Source organism: Dysidea avara, chromosome 13 (assembly GCF_963678975.1).
Source record: "Dysidea avara chromosome 13, odDysAvar1.4, whole genome shotgun sequence".
Taxonomy (NCBI): Eukaryota; Metazoa; Porifera; class Demospongiae; order Dictyoceratida; family Dysideidae; genus Dysidea; species Dysidea avara.
This window is the reverse complement of record NC_089284.1, coordinates 5,728,300-5,749,434: the sequence shown is the minus strand read 5'-3', so window position 1 is coordinate 5,749,434 and position 21,135 is coordinate 5,728,300. Positions and strand designations below refer to the sequence as shown.

Sequence of the window (21,135 nt, the reverse complement as noted above, 5' to 3'; positions counted from 1 at the left end):
TTAATCCCTTGTGGTAGGTCTAACTACAACTCTAGGCAGCTGAACTTAACGTTGAATGACACATCACATTCTGTAGAATTATTGCTTCTTTGTTTTGTTGCAAGTACATAATAATAATGGGCTGTAATGAGTTTAAAAGAGGTTACACATTACAGACAGTTTGGCTATTAAATAGCCTCCCACTTTGTCAACGTGTTGATCGCTGTGTACTTTCTTGCAAGCCCCCCTAGAGCGATATGCCAGCATTATAAATGCATGATAGGCCGGAAGTGCTATGCCAGCATCTATGGAGCTTAATTCCATGAAAATAACACGATACTCCCTAATAGAACAGTCAGTGGAAACTGCAAATTGTACATCTTGATTATGTCTAATAGAACAGTTACCCTAATAGAACGTTTCACTGGTTGTCCTAGGAGCATATCCCAGGCAAAACTTTGAGCATATTTGATTCTTCATCAAGTTTACCAGATGTTTGACTTCCCTACCAATGTGAATTGTTGTGAATACATTGCAGCTTGGACTATTATAATCCACCACGCTTTACTGATCCACACAAAGTCATGAATTCTACTTACAGTATAATGGAGCCCATATAGAACTGGGATACTCTAATAGAGTAATCACTCACCCAATATATGACTGCTCTATTAGAGTACCTGAATGTTGTACTATATTAAACTAGAGGTGATCAATGATCCAAAATCCATTTTACAGTATCACTAAAACCTTAATATAAATATGGGAATTGTGATACAGAATTCCCATATTATCACTAACCCTGAACTAGTTACCAACATTATTTTAAGTGCATCATTATAATCATTCATAGTTTACAATAAATCAATAAAACTATATTAAGTGTGACACATTTCAGTCATCTCCTTCAGAGTTGAACATACGCAGATTAGAATCAAGTTCATACACAATAAGGTGACCTTGCTGTGAGCTGCTAGTGGTAGTCTGCCGGTGATAGACAGTTCTAGACTTTAGCTTCTTGAAATGAGTGAGGCCTCGTCCAGCTGTGACCACCAATTGGGTCTCTTCTGCAGGAGGGCCTGACATACTGTCCTCCTTGCCAGGAATGCTCATTGTGTAGTCACTTGGGTGCATCGGACGATAGAGATCTGGTGTGTTGATGTGTGAGACTACGGCACCGTCTTGAGGATATTCTACAACTTCGTACTCACCCGAGCTTCTTCTACTGTGACTGTTACTATTTGCTGTATCTTCGTGACTTTCTGAAAGGTCTAACAATCCTCCTTTACCTGTTTCAGAAAATGCAACTGTCTCATAACTGTGTATCGTCTTCCGGGAGGGAACTTCGAGTTTATCTATTTGAGATGTCAAATCACCGATGACCTCCTGTGCTAGTTTATCCATGTCAGTTGTGGTGGACAGCTCCAGGGGATTAATAACAACAGTAGAATCACCACCACCATTATTTTCCAATACACTATCAGTTATCATTTTAGATGTAGACAAATTGGGGGTGGGGCTCCGATGACCTGATGGTGATCCCAGACTTTCTTCCAGGAAGGCACTGATTGGACGATTCATTTTACGAACATGTTCTCTTAAGATATAGCTGCCAATCCGTTTCTTAACTGGACGAGAAGTCACAGTTACACGTAGCAGGATGCGTACATTGTTTTGGTGAGCATCATATGCCAAATAAGGTCGTCCACTTATCAGAGGAACCCCCTCCAGACAAGGAATACGATAGACGAGGGTCACACCTAGTGATGTACCCAACCAGAGCAGACCTTTGGTTGCCAATATGTTGGAAATGTGGGCGTGCTCTCCATCCAACTTACTAAGCTTGGCACCTGCAGTGTGGTCATAAAAATTACAGCATACACATAGATTTTAAATAAACATCATGACATTAGACTTCAAAACTTCATCTACATTAATGGCAACCCTAAAAATTGGCAAAGCAAACCAGAAACCTACTTGGGTAGCTACCTCTACCAAGAAGTAGGTTTCTTTGACATCGAGTAAATAAGTTCCTACAAAAGCAGGTAGTTGTGGTATATGACTACATGACACGTTTATTTAAGCCATACAGTATGTCATGGTATACACAACCAGCCTTCCTCCTGTTACTCAGGCATAACAAGAACAAATTTAGTGTCACGATTTCCTCTGACCATTCATCCATACCTAGCCTCCCCCTTTCTCCCCACCATTAATTCTACATCATAATATGGCCAGGCTGATCATTGATATCATAGTACTCTGTTTAGCAGCCAATCAACATAATGACAAACTAAAGAGTTCCTTCGTTCATGTGTGTGTGTGTGTGCATGTACTGAGACACAACACACACAGAAACTAAATCCCACAATCAAAACATCTCAACATCTTACTCTTCAGTATGTTAATCATGTTGGACTTGACGTTCACTTCTTGTAGGATGGTATGTGTGGTAGTGTGGAACAGTACTAGCTTCATCTCTTGCCGGAGACACACCCACACTCCTGCACCAACATGGAGGATCCGACGCACATGGGCCTGTTTTCCTGGCACAGTCACGTTCAACCTTTTCTATAGAATGACATAACAAACAGAACATAAAATCTCCTTATGAATCTGATAAATTAATCAAATATCTTCCAAGAAAAGACCTAAATTAATTCCATGAATTACCACAAAGATGTAAGGTAATTTTTTAAGTACATGACATGCACAACCACTTGGCTAGTATCTATATTTAGCATTACTGAAGTATTATTTTTAAAATATACTAAATAAAGGTTTTCAGCGATACTGCAGAGCCCCAAGTCTCGCATTAGTTTGGAGACAGCTACTTGTTCAGGTGGTATCCAAAAAGTTCAATGCTCAATGCTTTATACACTTGTGGCTGATAAACTGAATTTGTATGTATTCGTGTGGGAACACCTCCTGCAATCTCTGTACTACAATACAACACATTACACACAGTGACATGCATCATTACTCAGCATGTGAGACACAGTGTTGAAAAATTTTTCCTGACATTTGATTGAGCACAAGATGATATAATATATGTAAACAATGTAGCAAGTAGTACAATGCTGTTCTGTCAAAAAACACTGTATACAAAACAGGAGAAAAAAACATTATTGTTTATTGAATCCACAAGATTTTCCCAACCACTCAGCTTCTCAGAATGACACAAATAGCCGAGGAGGTGTACATACAAGCTTTGGAAGTGTGAGTATGAGGATGCATATATATGTAGACAAATGGCAGGGATTTTTCACAAGTGATGACAGCTTGTAAAAATATCATCATAGGTTGTATTGTGCTAACCATTGGTCATTTCAGCATTTTATAAAATTTTACAAAAATTTTGTCCCTCGAAAATTTGGAACATCAAACAGGACTATGAATGTAATACACATGAAATTAGCATGTAGGCACCACTAATTCAATTATTCACAAACAGCTGTACAAACCAGAGCTAATTAGACCACTTATATACCCACACAAATGCCATACCTCAACTGTCTTTGTACTCAAGTTAAAAATGAAGCAAAAATTTTCTGATCCAATCCATAACTTTCCCTCCACCTCACACATACAACTGAGGGGACCAGAGTGAATGCTAAATGCCTGTCTGTTCTCGTAGTCCCATCCACTGCCACCTGTAGTAGTAAGCACAATAAAACTAGGACTAGTACTGAACAAGTATCTAGTTAGCAAAAGTTATAAGATTTCTGAGCTTTTTGGCATCTGTGCCCCAGGCAACAACTTTTTAATCAGGTGGTAGTCTGATTGCTCATCAACAATATCAAAATTCATGACCATTTCCTTTCCTAACAGCCAATGAGATCAAAGGATTTTGGAGGGAATTCTTGGAGGGAAACCACAATATATTCTATCTGCCACAAACAAATACACAAATAGGCCAGCTGATACTGGCCAGCCAGCTGATTTTCAGAATTACATAACTTGCATAGTTTTTCAGTTTCAAAAAGACCACACAGAAGAAGTTGGGCGAAACACCACAGACATGTGAGACTATAAAGAATACAATTTCCAAATGGCTCAGATAAGTCAGATCACAAAAGTGATTGCATGCTATGAACATCACTGTACCTTCACACTGTTCAAAACACACCAGCATACCATCAGCTGTGCCCACACACACATAATCTGCAATTTGCCTACAGGGAATAGGTTAAAATATGCACATATGCGTGTACACAATACATCATGTATATCTCCCAAGCTACACTGTATTAATAGAATATTCTAACCAGTTAGTGTAGGTTAATGTTTTAAAAAGGATGAATGTATGTGAATTAACCTGGATTGAAATATTCAATACTTTACATGGAGCTATAGACATCCTAACAAAACATTCCGTCACATGTAGCATCACACTAGCAAGTATACAAGTAGAAAGACACTTACATGATGGACAACACAGAATCTGATAGTCTGATGTTGGCCAGTACCTCACGGTCTGCACTACTGGCATTGTACAATATTAGCCTGTAACAGCAGACACAGTAGTAACGTTAACAAAGCACTAGCTACAATGGTGGCATGTTATACCAATAAAATATAACACAACTACAACAAACTGTGACACTAACAGTGACATACAGCAACACACACAGTGACAAACTACAACACACACAGTGACAAACTACAACACACAGAGTGACAAACTGCAACACACACAGTGACACACTCACTGAGAATTCTCTGATCCAATCCAAATGGTTTTCTTTGCTCTGGACACCAAGTTAGCAGCATCCACGTCTACACATGCCATACAGATGATACGATTGGCTGCAGTGACAGTGAACGTGGCGACACTATTAACACCACTTGGTACAGAAAACTCCATTATAGTCACTTGTGTCTTCTGTGAGTTACCGGCCGCCAACCACATCATGTTGTCACCCACATATGTGCCACACTCAATCTGTAATAGTACCAACCATTATACAACAAGCCTCCCTCCTAAAACAGCATGAATACTACACCATACTAAGGCATGCTAGCTCTGCCTTCTGTGTTCACCCAACTGGTAAGGTTATTAATAAATAGGTGCACATTAAACAGAAAATGAAGGCAAATTCCTATTGTACTATAGGTCTATTGTATACTGGGCTGTCATACAATAGGCTGTCAGCTGACTATGGTAACTCTGTACACATCCCACTAGCAAAATTCCCAAGCCACAATAAGATAAACTACTTTGTCACCTACTAAGACAAAGGATACTAAGACAAAGGATACTGATGCCCACAAATTCTTTACCCATTAACAACTACCACATATGTACTATTGTGCTTTGCAGTATGGGACTACCAAAAAATCTATGTTTTGAAGTTTCTCATTTATGTGACCCAGTCTGGGAAAACCAGTCTTATCGCCTATTTGAAATGCTGGTTTTAAGTATTTAGTGTGTTGTAGCTCGACAATGATTAAGCCATGTGTACCAATTTTTCACACATTTTACACCAATTCCTAACCTTCCAGAGCATCCACTGTGCAAGTAGCCAACAACTAAGTTTCCCGCCATTTTAGATAGTTTTTAAACCGTGGTTGACTGTATCAGGCGAGCTGCAAAAGGGGAGGGAGGCAGGGGCATGGAAGGAGGGCAAGAGGCTGTTCAAAAAATTGAACAGGAGTTGTAGGGATGAATTAGGCCAAGTTATGGGCCATTCAGGTCTCAAAACTGGCTAAAATGAAAGGAAATTCACAGTAGAGGTACTTAATCAACACCACAGAGCTGTACAGCCACATACAACCATCCCCAGGCTGACCAGAGCTCCATTAAGGCCCCACACTGCACGTACAGATTGCCACTGGGCTTGGGAAAAGCAGCCAGCAAAACCAGACCGTCTTGCTGATTTTGATTGTGAAATTAGATAGTTTATTCACGTAGCTTTGTGTTCTGAGTGAAAATCAAATCTGCTGACATGGGCGATAAGACTGGTTTTCCCAGACTGGGTCACATATTAGGAATACAATACTGACAAGCTTAGTGTCAAAATTTTGATCCCCTGAATTAACAAGCTTTAGCCCTCTCATGAGTGGACAGGACTAAAATGTGAAACAGACTGGAAAATGGACTCACAAACGTGGGTCCCTAATATGAGGAGTATTCCCAGCATGTTTATACAAACTACATAACTGCACTTAAACCTGCTACAATAATTTATGTTTCCTTGCATAAATAAATCACAGCTATGCTAACTTTGAATAATTACTTCTAGCAGCAATTGGATTTACTGAGTACACCCTGTATCAGTACCACATGTGCAACCAACTTACACAAAGTATCCTCAGGATAATTACATTGAACTATTAAACCTAGATGCCCATTTACTAATAATGATCAGGAACATAACAGTCAAGTTTTTACTCATGGAATATGGATATCCACTTTTACACTACAAAGATCAATTGGAAGGGGAATATACTACTATGCACAAGAGAAGTACCCACTCTCCAATCACCACCATATATAGCAGACTCACAGTATATCCATCTTTCACTTCTGATATTTTGTGACTGCACAAATAGAGTGGTAACCTCCTATCGTGGACCACAACCGACTCTTCTTCCTCAAACTGATCCAAGCTGAGGTACCACGTCAACCCGTTGGGTGAGGCTGTAGTGAATACAACACACACCAGTGTAAACCTCCAGGACAACAATGTTGTCCTTGTGGCCAAGTTCTCACCCACACATCACATACTGTAAGAACTTGTGACAACACAGGAGGCAGAAGACATTTTGGTCTTGTAATAGAAAATTATTTATAATAGCATGGCATTGCAGTTCGTACATAAATGATGAGTCTCAATAGACACAAAGCAAGCATGGGGTCCACACATAACCTGTCTTTAATTATCAAACCTCAAATCCCATCAAGAACAATCTAAATACACTGTTCAAGCTAGGCTAACAATGACTAACAAATTGGCTGGTCAGTAAAGATGATAAGCAATGGATACAGACAACATAACAGCCTTGCAATTTGAAAGAGAACACTTACCCAACTTTGTCCCAGCAAAACGAAGTGTCCTTAACCAGTTATCCTTCACTCTCTGAGATGAGAAGGCATAAACATGTTTCACTATCGTACCACCTTCCCTACAAGGAAAACATGATATCAAATGTGGGCCAACAACACCACCCCTTTACAATGATACACAACACACAATAAACAAGCCCAACCAGACCACCATCCCTGTCCCCACCCTTTAGTGTGGTGTATATACAAGACAAAAGCCAGCCATTCTCCCAAGAGTATGTAAGTACTATGCCTGTATATTTACACAAGTATAATCTGTACATGTATCCATTGGTAACAGGTAGAACCTGATTTAGTTACCTGTTGGGTATGGAGATGTCCAGTCTTCCTCCTTCACACTGTTTAATCAGTGACTCATTTTTTGCTATCATTTTCAATAATTGTTTACAGTAGCCATTCAACATTTCAGCATCCAGGCCCTTAGATGAAGAAAGTTATACACTGCTCCCAACCAGGATGGCTAGCAATACCTGATAATTCTTCTTAAGACTTTTGGTCATCACTTCCATTTTGCTCATGAGGACAAAGTCACTTTCCAGCTCATCATGTTCTGTTTTGAGCTTCTGGAAGGATGCTTGCACCTCTGGATCATGAGATGCTAAAATGGCAGAGAGACAAGGAGTCAAACAGCTGGAAAAACAAACTGTTGACATATCAAGAATTAATTCAGAGCACAAGAAAAAAACCCTCTTAACTTAAAGCCATATATAGAAGAAAATTTTACTTCAATTCAGACCATACAGTAGAATAGCCAGTACTCAAAGCACATACAGCTACAGATGACATACCAGAGAATGCATTGGTAGAGCCAAAAGCACTAAAGTCTGGTTCCAGTACTTTCAGCCTGTCTAGTGTACAGTACCACTTGCATTGAAACTTGGCACCCTCAGCATCAGGAAACTCCCTAGAGGAAGTGAAATGCACTGAACAGGCTTGGTAAACTGGACAGCAAAAAATGATACTAGTTGTCTAAATGACAACCACAGTGATTAATCAACCTATTGAACTTTATCAACTTGCAACTAATTTATTCCCACATACAAACAAAGTTTAAGGAATATTACGAGACCACTACTGTACTTTAAACTAGCTTCCAGTATACTGTCTCTGACTATTTGAGCTTACTGAAATGAAGCAGCATTCTTCTTGTTCTTGTAGCGTACTGATGCACACAAAACCATGTTGGAGAACAACAACAATGTCCTCTTTTTCCTGATCACCTTGTGGTCCTTCACCAGCTGGACAAGGAGGATATGGTATACCAAATATGGTAGTGAAACAAGTACCTACCAGTCTGGTCACTATGTCCTGTCTTAGCAGTCTCCTTTGGGAGTCTATCAGCTTCTGTAGGGGAATACATCAGACATGCAGGAATGTACTGGGAGGGATTTAGTGGCGCTTTTTGGGGAAATTCAAAGCCATGCAGTCTTAAGCTTTATGCACCCTTATATGGGTGTAAAATCCACTATATACTTACAAATGGTAACCCTGATATTCTTGAGTTAAGGTAGTGGACAATAGTGGTTTGTTCACGCTCTCGCTTTGCTTCATTCAAGTGTTCAGCAATTCCTTCAAGCTTCGTTAGTGCCATTTGGAGTGGCATCTGATCGGGATGAGATGATGGGGTGCATTTTAAGAAGTCCTGAAAAACATTGTATAACTACTAGACAGACAGACAGACAGACAGACAGACACACACACACACACACACACACACACATACTTGTAATATTAATATGTATTGTGGAAATCTTTGTATTGGCTTCAGTAGTAGTCCCTGTAGACTAAGGTTGGTGCTGCCCTTGGTGAGTGCCTCCTTCAAGAATGGGACAAAACGAGGTCTTTTCTTGATCCGACTCTCCAAAACTGACATGGCCTCCGTGAAATTGTTGACATACTCACTGTACGTCTTCACAGCAACATTGCCAGAAAACTGTTAGTAAAAGAATAATAAGCCGTTAACATATGATTCACAAAAATGAACTGAGATACATCCCAAAAGTTTGGGGTTTCGTTTTTAAGCAACACTTACTGATGATAACACACAGTCTCCTATGGTGTTGCCTTCAGCCCATTCGGATGCCTTTGAAGAGAGTGCTAAATAGAACAACTCATGACAGGATATGATCCCCTCCACAGGTCCAAATAAGGTGTTAATCTCTTGTGAGTCTAAAATTGGCTCTGGAGTGTCACTAGCTTCTCTCAGTGGCACCATGTAAACCTGTTGAAGATGTGTTGCCATGCAGTAAAGAAACGCAGTGTTCCTTCTTACGTGTACAGCAATATTCAAGGAGTTGAGGAGGGAGGCTTCGGTGGTGACCAAGTGTTCCAGTATGTGCCTTCGCTTTTGCTACATAAATACCATGACCATATGATATGGAGTGTACATTCCATGTAAGGAGATATATCACCATATAGTTTGTTTATAGTGAAGTAAGGGAGGAATCCCAGGGAAAGTACCATATTAGGGAATGCAAACTCAAATTACCATTCCACTGATGTTTGTGGGGTTGTGAATACAACTACATGCCTTAAGTACATTAGATGGATACCTAAAACACACATATTCACACCAAAATGGATAAACTGAGTTTGAATCTGAAAGGAAAGAATACCAGTACAAAAGAAACTCTAGACATGATTAGTGAAGAAAAACAAACAACCATCAAATTCCGCCACACAAAAAGCAACACACACACAGACAACACACACACACAACACACACACACAGACAACACAGACAACACACACAGACAACACACACACACACACACACACACACACACACACACACACACACACACACACACACACACACACACAACACACACTAAACAGAAGCCATATCAAAAGGATTCATACAAAGTATATTCAACTGCTACAGCTGTCTAAGTGCATTAGGAACTCCACCTGCCTACCAATATTTATGGCTTTACTAACATTGCAATGGCTTTTGTTTTTTATTTATTACTGTGCAAAGCCTCCACCAGGGTATAGTGTCTAATCACTGGACTGACATTTTTTTTTTATTTTACACATTTTTAAGGGTGGAGTTACTGTACATTTGGGTGACTTGTGACAACATTTCAGCACTGAGTGGTAAATATGGTCCTAAAAAGTAGCTGTGATAAGCCAAATGGGTTCAATAAAATGTATTCTATTCACTGCTTGACAGTATCTACTCTACTGTATAGCAGATACTGACATGTAGGTATACCCAAAAATGTTTCTCTCACTCTTAGACACACATGATTATTGTGATACGGGTGTAACTAATCACTGGACTGGACTACTGGACTGGAACACTGGACTGGACTACTGGACTGACATATTTTTGGTTTTTACACATTCTGAGGTTGGTTTTATTGAGTTTTGCTAGCCAAGGGCCTTCAGAGAACTTTCAGTCTGCTACTAAAATGATGAGTGTGAGGAGTGGAGTAAGCAAAAACCTACTTCTAGTGATTTCATCTCTATTTATTATGTTCTTCTACAGTACATATACCTATACTCCTTATCAGTATGCTGCAGGGAATGTGCTAGTTATGGCTAATCAACAATAACGTCTTGGAGATAGTAGCAAGCTTGTAAATTTGGTCACATATTGTAGTAGTACACCAACCAGCACATGTAAGAACTGATCATGATAGCAGAAAATACCTACAGTTGTACAATGAGTTTGTATATTACATGTATGAACGAACTTAGCTACAGTAGTCTTAGGAAGGATAGGTTGTGTCCCATGGGTCTGAGCTATTTAGTTTAAGGCTACGGGTGTATCATACGTAGTACAAATATAGTAAAATGGTTTTTGGTTAGCTATTGCTAGATATTACAATCTCCAAAACACAATACTAAGAAGTGTATAAATGCTGTAGAGCATAACAAGTAGTGAGAAGTCAGTTTTTGCTTACTCCACTCCTCATACTCATCATTTTAGTAGCAGACTGCAAGTTTTCTGAAGGTCCTTAGCTAGCAAGACTCAATAAACCAACCTCAGAATGTGTAAAAACAAAAAATATGTCAGTCCAGTAGTCCAGTCCAGTGTTCCAGTCCAGCAGTCCAGTCCAGTGATTAGTTACACCCTTGTGATACTACTTTATATGAACTGGTGACTAGTCACTGGAGTCCATGATATGTAACTGTGTGTAATGAGGCACATTACTTTTAAACTTGTACACACTGTATGCCATTGTGCTATGACCATGCAATTTTCTACTCCTATTAACAAATTAACAGAATGCAGACATTTCATTCCAGTAATGCAATATAACCAGTTATGCAATGGGATCTAGTTTGTGTGTTCATACACACCATATAAAGTTGAATCACACAATAACCACGTGTGCCTAACAGTGAGAGAAAATTTTTTGGGTATATACAACATGTTAGTCTATATACAGTAGATACTGTCAAGCAGTGAATAGAATACATTTAACTGAACCCATTTGGCTTATCACAGCTACTGTTTAGGAAAATATTCACCCCTCAGTGCTGAAATGTCACACAAATGTACAGTAACTCCACCCTTAAAAATGTGTAAAACCAAAAAATGTCAGCTAGTACAGTAGTCCATTCCAGTACTCCAGTCCAGTCCAGTGATTAGACACTACCCTCCACGAGGGAGTATAAGGCACAAGAAACTTACATTCAATTTCGCACAATAGAGCATGATTAATTACGTATATGTTAAAGCATAGCCGCGAGTGCTATATGAAAAATAAAGTACGAGGCCAAGCGCCGAATACTTTATTTTTCATATAGCACGAGCAAGGCTATGCTTTAAATGATTTATGGAACTTTCTACTCGTGTAGCTTCACCATACACTAGAACTCGTAATTAACACGCATTGCACGAACTATTAGTAGCCTGAATACACACAAACCAGTTTAACAAAGTAACTCACACGTAGTTCACCATAGTTTGGCATGGTAGACGTTCATTGTGTCTTTTGGCAGGTTTTGCTCGCAACCCACAATCGATTCTATTGGTGAAGTATTTCTGTGATATCTCCAGGACTTGTCCATTTACATTAACAAACGTAACAGCAACGTTACCTTCTCCCACCCATCATCGAAGCATTTTAGGTATGTCTATAAAAGCAATACAGTGGTAGAACTCGTATTGGCTGGGGTGATTGATCACTCAGCACGGCGAGGCTATCAGCCTTCACCGGCTTGGGTGATTAGTCATACTGGCGTGAGCCCCGCAGGCTATCAGCCTGCACTAGAGCACGTGGGCAACTGTGCTTTATTGCCCACAAAGAGTGCTTTATTGAACGAATAAAGCACTCTTTGTGGTCGATGAAGCTGTTAGCCGGCTGAGAGTGTACTTTATGACATTAAAAGTACACTTTTTCCTTTGATCTCGCCCACGCAAAGTTCTATAAAGATTAGATAAATAAATTATACAGAAGTTTATCAACTGTTTAAATCTCTCTAGTGTTGTTCCTGCTGCATCCAGGGGCTTATATGGTAAAAGGCAAGATATATAACCACCTCACAATATTTACTACAATAACATTCAAAAGTGGTGAATGTGCTAGTATACACAACTTCTTCGTGGACACAGTAGAATTATATGCATTCTTGCTAATGATGGGAAGAGAGGGGAGAACACCAAGCATGGAAATTTCATCCCTTACTGTTTGCAACTCATGGTAAATTGGGCAAAAATAATGTTAAAAATAGTTTCATTTTAGTCACTTAATGGGCAGTACAGTGTAAACAGCAACACTTTCACAATAACAAAAACACTAGCAAAGTAGCTAAGTGATAAGACACTAACTCTGCTAAGACACTAACTCCGCTACGTATGTTGTACATGTACATGTGATTATGTAACCAACAATATTTGATTGACAAATCAAGCAAACTGAACGAAGAACAGCTAGATGGGTTATGGGAGACTATTGTTGATATCCACACTACTTTGCTAGAACAATGTTGCCTACACACCTGTTATATCACCACTCGTTCCCCTAAACAATACCATAGTCTTCAACAGCAGATGCTCTAAAACCATTCATGACTGGAACAATTTACCCAAAGAAACCATTGAATTTAACTCAACTAATACATTTTCTAACAAATTGTTGTAGTTTAGGACTCTGGCTGCCTTGAGTTGAATATGATGGGATCGTAGTCATGTTGGCCTGTAATTTGGATGCTTGTAAATGTAACAGATTGCAGGGGGTAGAGGCAAGTGACCTCAGGCAAGTCACTGTCATATGTTTAACAAAGTATCTGTAGTTGATTTAGGTATTGTTGTAAGATGAGATGGCAGTCATCTACAAAGAGATGATGTCTGTGTTATTAATACACAACAGAAACCTGGGTAATTCCCAACAGGACTTGCTGTGTGCTAGATGAGTATCCTCAACAGAACTCTTGTGTTCTGTTACGATCCAACATGTGGAGATTTAACAATCAATAAACACACCTCAGTTTTCCAATAGGTTCCCACTCAGTAGGAGCTACAACACAACACTACACTACACAAATTACATGGCACCTACACACTGTACTTATGTTATGTACACATGTTTTGTACTAATAAGGAATGGTATGAAGATCGAGAATTTTTTACAGGCGTTACTATTCAGTGGACTGGACTACTGGACTGGACTACTGGACTGGACTACTGGACTGGACTACTGGACTGGACTGGACTACTGGACTGGACTACTGGACTGACATATTTTTGGTTTTTGTACATTCTATGGTTGGATTTATGGGGTCTTGCTAGTAGCTAAGCACCCTTAGGGCACCTGCATCCCACTTCTAAACGCTGAAAACGAACCGTGGAATATGCAAAAACGGTCTCTTAATAATAATTTCGCTACTACAATACAACACTTATTCCTTACCCTGGTGTGTAATGCTGTAGGCAGTGCAGAGAATGTGACAGCAATAGTTAACCAGTGATCAACTTGCCAGTAGACAATATCCTTCAAGATATCCTTAGCAAGCTTGAGGAGCAAGTTAGTCTCGCATGGCCAGGCCTCTAGTTCAGTGCAGTAGCTTACCAATTCGATTTTTCAGCACAGGCGCTTAGCTATAATCTTTAATTGACAAGGCCCTGCACTGAAACAGAAGTCTATAGCAGCAAGACTAGCTTGCTCCTCAAGCTTGCTCTAAGGATATCTCGAAGGACATATTGTCTACAGGCAAGTTGATCGCTGGTTAACTAATGCTGTCACATTCTCTGCACTGCCTGCAGCATTACTACACACCAGGGTAAGAAATAAGCGCTGTATCGTGGCATAATGTAAATGACAGTTTTCGCATATCCCACTGCTCGTCTTCAACATTTAGAAGGGGGCTGCAGGTGCCCTAAGGGTGCTTACTAGCAAGATTCCATAATAAATCCAACCATAGAATGTACAAAAACCAAAAATATGTCAGTCCAGTAGTCCAGTCCAGTGTTCCAGTCCAGTAGTCCAGTCCACTGAATAGTAACACCCAATTTTTTACTCTTTATTTTTCTTTTTTCCCCTTTATTGTATTTTTTTGTTCTGCCATAAGCACTGTATAGGAGGTTAGCTTTTCTGTATGGAGCTACATCTATTGAGAATAAAAAAAAAGAGGTTAATTTATCATGTCCTCAGCTGTGTTAAGAAAGGTTCCACTGCGTATCATATTCGTGCTTTGATTGGATTACATTTGGCAAGTTATTATTTTTATAGGTGGACTGCTACTCTACATTTGTCACTACTGACATCAGTCTCAGAGCATTGAAGTTACAGAGGGATTCTATTTTAGCAAATAAAGCAGGTTAGGTGTGGTAAGAAGACAGTATGGCACGAAGATACAATACAGTTCCATCACCACTACAAACTAGTGATGCACCAATATCAGATTATGTCAATATTCCGATCATAACTGATATTGGATAATATTTTTGAACCGATAAATGTAGCCAATCTGATATAGTGCTGCATGTCTACAGTGTACCTTCTAGTAATTTTTACTAAAAATTTTATTCTAGATCTTGAGGATCAATTATAGTAGCAGTAGTGCTACAACAATAATTTACAGTACTTTTAAACAGTAATAACAACATTTTAATGCAACTCTATGCATTTATAAACATTGCTTGGTGTACATTTTTAAATAAAAACATATATCTAAACTGCTGCCCTTTCCATCATGGTGCTGATCCAATACTGATATACAAAAAAAATACCAATCCAATTATCCCAATTATCTGTGCAACACTCTTACAAACACACTTTAATGAAGTTTAACAGGTTAAACAGCGTTATCCGAGGAGTCAAACCTTGGGATGGGTATCACTGGAAGACTGGTTAGCTATCATATGCAACAAATCTTGGTGCACTTCCGAGTTGTATAGTCTTCTCGCTTAGCTTGATCGACCATCTTAGAGTCTACACAATGTCACAACAGAAAGATTACAGCAGCAGCAGTAGTAGTACCAGCATTATCCTCAACCCTGTGACCACAGCACAGGCATCATTGGCTGACCTTCCAACAACTACTACAACACCGCCAACAACTACTACAACACCGCCAACAACTACGACAGCTCCCAAACAAAGGTACTGAGACTGAATGATGAAGCCATGCAGCAAATCATCGCTGGAGTCATCAATCAATTGAGGAGCAACCCAGGAAACTGGAATGAGTTGTCAACGGAAACACCAACCACTTCCTAGGAGACGCTGCCCCGGTTGTCATTACCAGTCTCTATACAGGTTCTTTTCGTTACTTGTACAGACAGCTATTTGCTTCTTGGAAGGGGGGGGACTGCTTAAAACAAACAAACAAAAAATTAAACTTAAACAAAAGGGGGGAGCGGAAAGAGAAATGACATCATTAACATGACATCATGACATAAAAAAGACGTAATAGAAAGGCAGTTGGTTTAGAGGGAGTTTTTCAAAGACTCTCCACCTGGCAGGAGGCATGCGGGACTTAAGTCCACTTGCAAAGAGTAGTAAAAAACAATAAAGAAATAAATGATTCCATGCCCTGGATGATAGCAGGCACATAGTACATTGACTCCTTGTATGGATACCCACCTTTACGACCCATTGTAGGTGGACAATTGGGCCCTTTCTCAGCTGGAGAACTTGAGTGTCACCACCAGGAACAGCAACGCCCAGCATAGCCAAACCCGGCCCCCACACATATCAATGGAGTCTTCAAGCTCCTCCACAGTGGGATGGAATAACCTACAGGAACATCAGCTAAATTCATCACCCATTGTGTCATACAGAGTGGGAATACTAGAGGAAGACGGCAGTCAGCATAGAGCAGGGGCTGCTGGTATGATGGTCTATGTTGGTCCGGAGCTCCCCTGGCTCCCTCAACAACTGGTAGACAAGATGCTGGCAGGTGACTATGTGGACTTTAATGAGCTTCCCCTAGCCAGAGGAATCAGCAAACCAGGGATGCAATTTACAATGGAGTGCTTAGTCAGCAGGGTGCACGCCACAGACCAATCCTTGATTTTTGTACTTGGGCACAGTGCTTCATGCTTTATACAACAGTCCTGGTGTCCCGACAAACTGAGAAAGCGGCTGGCCTTGCTACCTACATGTTTAGAACAGCTTAAGTGGTATAAGTGGCCATCCTGGGTTGTATATGACCAGAACTTCAGGCAAGAGATGGCCAGGAAGCCCCAGGAGTCCTGGGCCAAGGTTGACTCTAGAATCTATTCAAGGAGCTTCCTTGGTATGGATTGCTCAGCAGGGGGCTGGTGTGAACAACGTCTGTCATTTGACCATGAGACGGAAGAGTGCCCTTTGGGCCCTGCCCCCAAGCAGTCTAGATAGTGTCAAGGCTTTAATTCATTTAATTTATCTGATCATCTAATTAATCTCAGTACTGATTAAGACAGCTATACCAACATACAACACAAAAATTTAACGTAAATAAATAAAATTAAAATAAAGATATAAAATAAGACAAAAAAAGGGAAAGACTCCTGAAAGGAGACAAGGAGGCACTCCATAGTTCACGACTAGCTAGTCCCCATCCCTGCCAGAGGGAGCACTATCTTTCCTTTTGTTTCATTTCAGGATACCCTTACATGGATCAACTCCTCACCCTGGACCGATGCGAGGAAAGGGAGGACATCAACCCAGCCATCCTAAGGAGATGGACTGGCCTCATAGCTACCCCAGTTAAGATACACTTCTGGCGAACCCACCTCACCAAGCACAGCGACCAGAAGTTTGCTACTTGAATTCTACAGGGATTTATGAAAGGCTTCAAGGTTGATTTCCAGAGAGGAACTTCCTCCCTACAGAGTTCCCGTAAAAATATGCCGTCAGCGGAGTCCCACAGAGCTGTCGTCTCTACCTACTTCCAAGTGGAAGCTACAGGAGGGCCGCATAACATGTTGCAGAATCCTGCGTAACTCAAAACAGCTGAAGGTGCACATCAGCCCCTTCAGAGTAATTTCTAAAAAGGGCAGGCCCAACCACTGGCAACTGATTCTGGACCTACCTACAACTGAAGACCATAGCATAAAAGACAGGATCCCCAAGGCATGGTGCAGCTTGCAGTACCTGACATGATAGAGCAGATACTGAAGCTGAGCCCAGGAGTACTAGGATGTCTGGCAGGCGTACCACAACATTCCTGTGGCTCTAAGACAACTGACTCTTGGGCATGCAGTGGGAAGGAAATGTCTATATCGACAGGTACTACTGTTCAGTCTGTGATCTGCTCTGATCATTTTCTCTGCAGTGGCAGATGCTCTGCAATGGATGATGCTTCAGCCATCTTGGGTTGGGCATTATCTGGACAATTTCATCACTGTGGGCATCCTCTGAGGAGTACCAAACGATCATGACGATCATGGAGTACAAGTGCAAAAAGGCCGGTCTTCCAACTGAGACCACAAAAACAGCTGGCCCCTCTTCCAAGATCACGTTCTTAGGAATGGAATTGGACACAGTAGCCAGAGTGGTCAGGCTGCCATGCGAAAAATTACAGGAATTACAAGAACTCCTTGACACCTGGCATGGCAAGAAGAACCGTATTAAGAAAGACCAGCAGTCCATCGTAGGCTTGTTAAACCACACCTGCAAAGCTGTACACTCAGTTCATAAGAAGGTTAATTGACCTCACTTCTGTACGGATAGAGGCAGACGACAAAGTCTGACTAAACGTCAATGCCTGTTCATATATAGAGTGGTGCCACCAATTTGCTCAGTCATGGAATGGTGTTTCCATGCTGACAACCCTGAAGAAGCAAATTCCGAGCGGAGTTATCATCGCAGATGTGTTGGGAAATTGGGGATGAGGCACGCTGTCAGACAGTGAGTGGTTCCAAGTACCGTGGGATGGCAGCCTCACATCACAGTGAAAGAACTCACCCCGACAGTCATTGCAGTAGCACTCTGGGGTGCCAGGGATGCACAGTCCTGCTCAGGTCAGACAATATGGCAATGGTTGACATCCTGAACTGTGGAACTAACTGGAACAGCAAAGCTATGCAGCTGATGAGACTCTTGGCCGTTATCCAAGCAAGATGGCATCTCTGTGTCACTGCTGAACACATTCCAGGAGTCCACAATACCTTAGCTGATGCAATGTCAAGAAACAAGTTGGTTACCTTCCACTTCCTATTCCCACAGGTCAACAAGCAACCGACTCACATCCTGGAAGCTCTGGTAGACCTGCTGATCATCTCCAGGCCGGATTGCACATCGACTCAATGGAGCACTCTGTGGAACAATATTTTTCTGCTGGTTTAGCAGCTTCTGTGAAGACATACTCCGCAGGACAGAAACATTATTTAGAGTTTTGTAGTAGTTTCTCATTACCCCCCTTTCCAGTAGAAGAACATACAATATGCCAGTTTGTAGCTGTATTGGCAAATAAACGTTTTGCTGCCAGCTCAATAAGGGTATATCTAACAGCAGTACATCAACTCCAGATTAGCAAAGGACTCAAAGATTGCAGAGATGCCGCGTCTGATACAGGTTTTAAAAGGCATTTATAAGGATTACACAAGCATCCAACCAATCCGACCCTGCCCTAATGCGACGCCCCATCAATCCGGAGATACTATGTGCAATCAAGGCATCGTGGGAAACAGAGTCCCTGACAGACAACAGAGCGATGCTATGGGGGCCCATGATGCTGTGCTTCTTTGGATTCTTCAGGTCCGAGGAAATCTGCGTCCAGTGACGTGACAACTTCAACGCAGCCTGCAACATGACCTTTGCCGATATCGCTGTGGATAACCTGGCAGACCCATAGTACAAACAGGTCCTCTTGAAGAAATCAAAGACTCAGGCATGGGACAACAGTTTGCTTAGATAAGACAGGTGGGCTCCTATGTCCAGTGGCAGCCCAGTTAGCATGGCAGGTCTGCTATGGGACGGCAACTACGGCAGCGAGTAATGGTATAGGGGACACCACAATAATGCCCTGCTGGACAGCTGGAATCAGTAGCTAGCATAACAGTAATGCTGATTCCTACATACTCATAGTAGCTAGCGACTTATAGTTTTTCTTTTAAAATAATATTAATACAGGATTATATGAAAGGCAAAAGCCTGTAAATCCTGATCTTAAAGCTCATCAATACTTCTAACTATATATATATACAGTTCAGTATAAAAATAAGTTATCTTTGTTGTGCTTGTCAAGGGTTGCTTTAAACTCATTGGTTGATGTCGCCCCCACTACACTGAAAGGAAGTGCATTCCAGTCATTTATAATTCATTGAGAATAAAAATGTTGTCTAACTGTATTGGTGGAAAAAGGTTTGAATAATTTGTAAGGATGTCCTCTTGTGTTTATCCAATTTCTTGTAAAGAACAAGGATTGATCAAGATGTAAATTGCCATGTATGGTATTGTATGCTGCAATCATATCACTATGATATCGTCCATACTTTAAGGATGGTAGGTTGAGATGCCTGAGCCTTTCCTCATATGAAAGATGACTAATAGATGTATCCAGCCTGGTTGCTTTTCTTTGAACTTGTTCAACTAGTTTCTCATCACGTTTATAAAACGGTCCCCAAATAATATTTCCGTACTCAAGGGTTGGTCTTACAATAGCTTTATACAAGTAGGGGAGTGTTTGAACATTCAAGTTAATGAATGACTTTCCTATGAGCCCCAGGAGTCTCCTAGTTTTGTTTGTAATGGCAGATACATGGCTATGAAACTTGAGCTGATGGTCAATTACAACACCCAAATCCTTTTCTTCACCAGTTTGTTCAATACATTGCCTCCCATGTAATAAATATGATTTGGGTTAGAATATCCCAAATGCAGTGACTTGCATTTTGAGATGTTAAATGGCATCTGCCATACCTCTGACCGCTTCACTAAATTATCAATATCTTATAGTCTTTTGCTGAAACATATTGTGTAACTATAATAGTGGGCTCTATACACACTGATCAAATCATACCGGCAAGATGTAACCAACTACGTAGAGTGCAGGCTGGCTGAAAAGAGATACTTTTAGGATTAGCCAGAATTCACTATTAGCTGGGAAAGGCCAGAGGTGGTAGGGGACCTTTGGGGTTCTTTGGGCAGTATCTCGGATTCAGCTCGTCACAGCACTGCTAACCGTTGGAATGACCTGAACTGCAACCATATAGCATGCTGCCTGCAACCAGCTCCCAAACAGATAGCATAGTTTTATGCTCCAAAATGCTCACGTGATGCATAGGATAATGTGACTGGGAAGCTTGGTCAGGCCTGACCTATCCCCATCGTGGTCTCGCCCTACTGGCCAAATCTACTATACCCAACTTGCATAAAACAGATCTAGTCGTTACAGCTCCTTGGCCATGTTTATTGAATGACATACAAGGATAATGTTTGACTACACAAAAAAAACACCTACTCAGCAGCACATGACCCATCATGTGACAGTTGTCACATGCAACAGAAAGCGACATGCACAGCAGGAAGCATCACATGGTACAGACCTTGTTGTTCATATGTGTACGTACAAACCATTGAAAATATTTCTGATTGTGCTGAAGTCACTTTGGTTATACTCAACACTACAAAGGCACCTTGTAAGGCTGGTTTCTGGTCAATGTATATTTTTTGTCAGAAAGTGCCATGATCCCTAATATACAA

The 21,135-nt window shown here is 40.8% G+C and overlaps 1 protein-coding gene across 1 annotated transcript in view; it reads right to left on the bottom strand.

Annotated features, from left to right (window-relative positions):
- Positions 1-799: 799 nt before the first annotated feature.
- LOC136242753 (rho guanine nucleotide exchange factor 10-like) overlaps positions 800-21,135 on the bottom strand; it is a 32,752-nt gene continuing 12,416 nt past the window's right edge. Inside the window, exons 4-20 of the mRNA XM_066034210.1 lie at positions 9,321-9,398; positions 9,081-9,269; positions 8,772-8,981; positions 8,526-8,690; positions 8,339-8,392; positions 8,174-8,286; positions 7,837-7,952; positions 7,519-7,646; positions 7,349-7,467; positions 7,010-7,107; positions 6,489-6,622; positions 4,692-4,924; positions 4,405-4,485; positions 4,087-4,154; positions 3,487-3,632; positions 2,373-2,550; positions 800-1,829 (exon numbers count right to left, since the gene is read on the bottom strand). Coding sequence (XP_065890282.1) covers positions 874-1,829; positions 2,373-2,550; positions 3,487-3,632; positions 4,087-4,154; positions 4,405-4,485; positions 4,692-4,924; positions 6,489-6,622; positions 7,010-7,107; positions 7,349-7,467; positions 7,519-7,646; positions 7,837-7,952; positions 8,174-8,286; positions 8,339-8,392; positions 8,526-8,690; positions 8,772-8,981; positions 9,081-9,269; positions 9,321-9,398 — 3,066 coding nt within the window. The 3' untranslated portion in view covers positions 800-873. The remainder of the gene's footprint in view (positions 1,830-2,372; positions 2,551-3,486; positions 3,633-4,086; positions 4,155-4,404; positions 4,486-4,691; positions 4,925-6,488; positions 6,623-7,009; positions 7,108-7,348; positions 7,468-7,518; positions 7,647-7,836; positions 7,953-8,173; positions 8,287-8,338; positions 8,393-8,525; positions 8,691-8,771; positions 8,982-9,080; positions 9,270-9,320; positions 9,399-21,135) is intronic.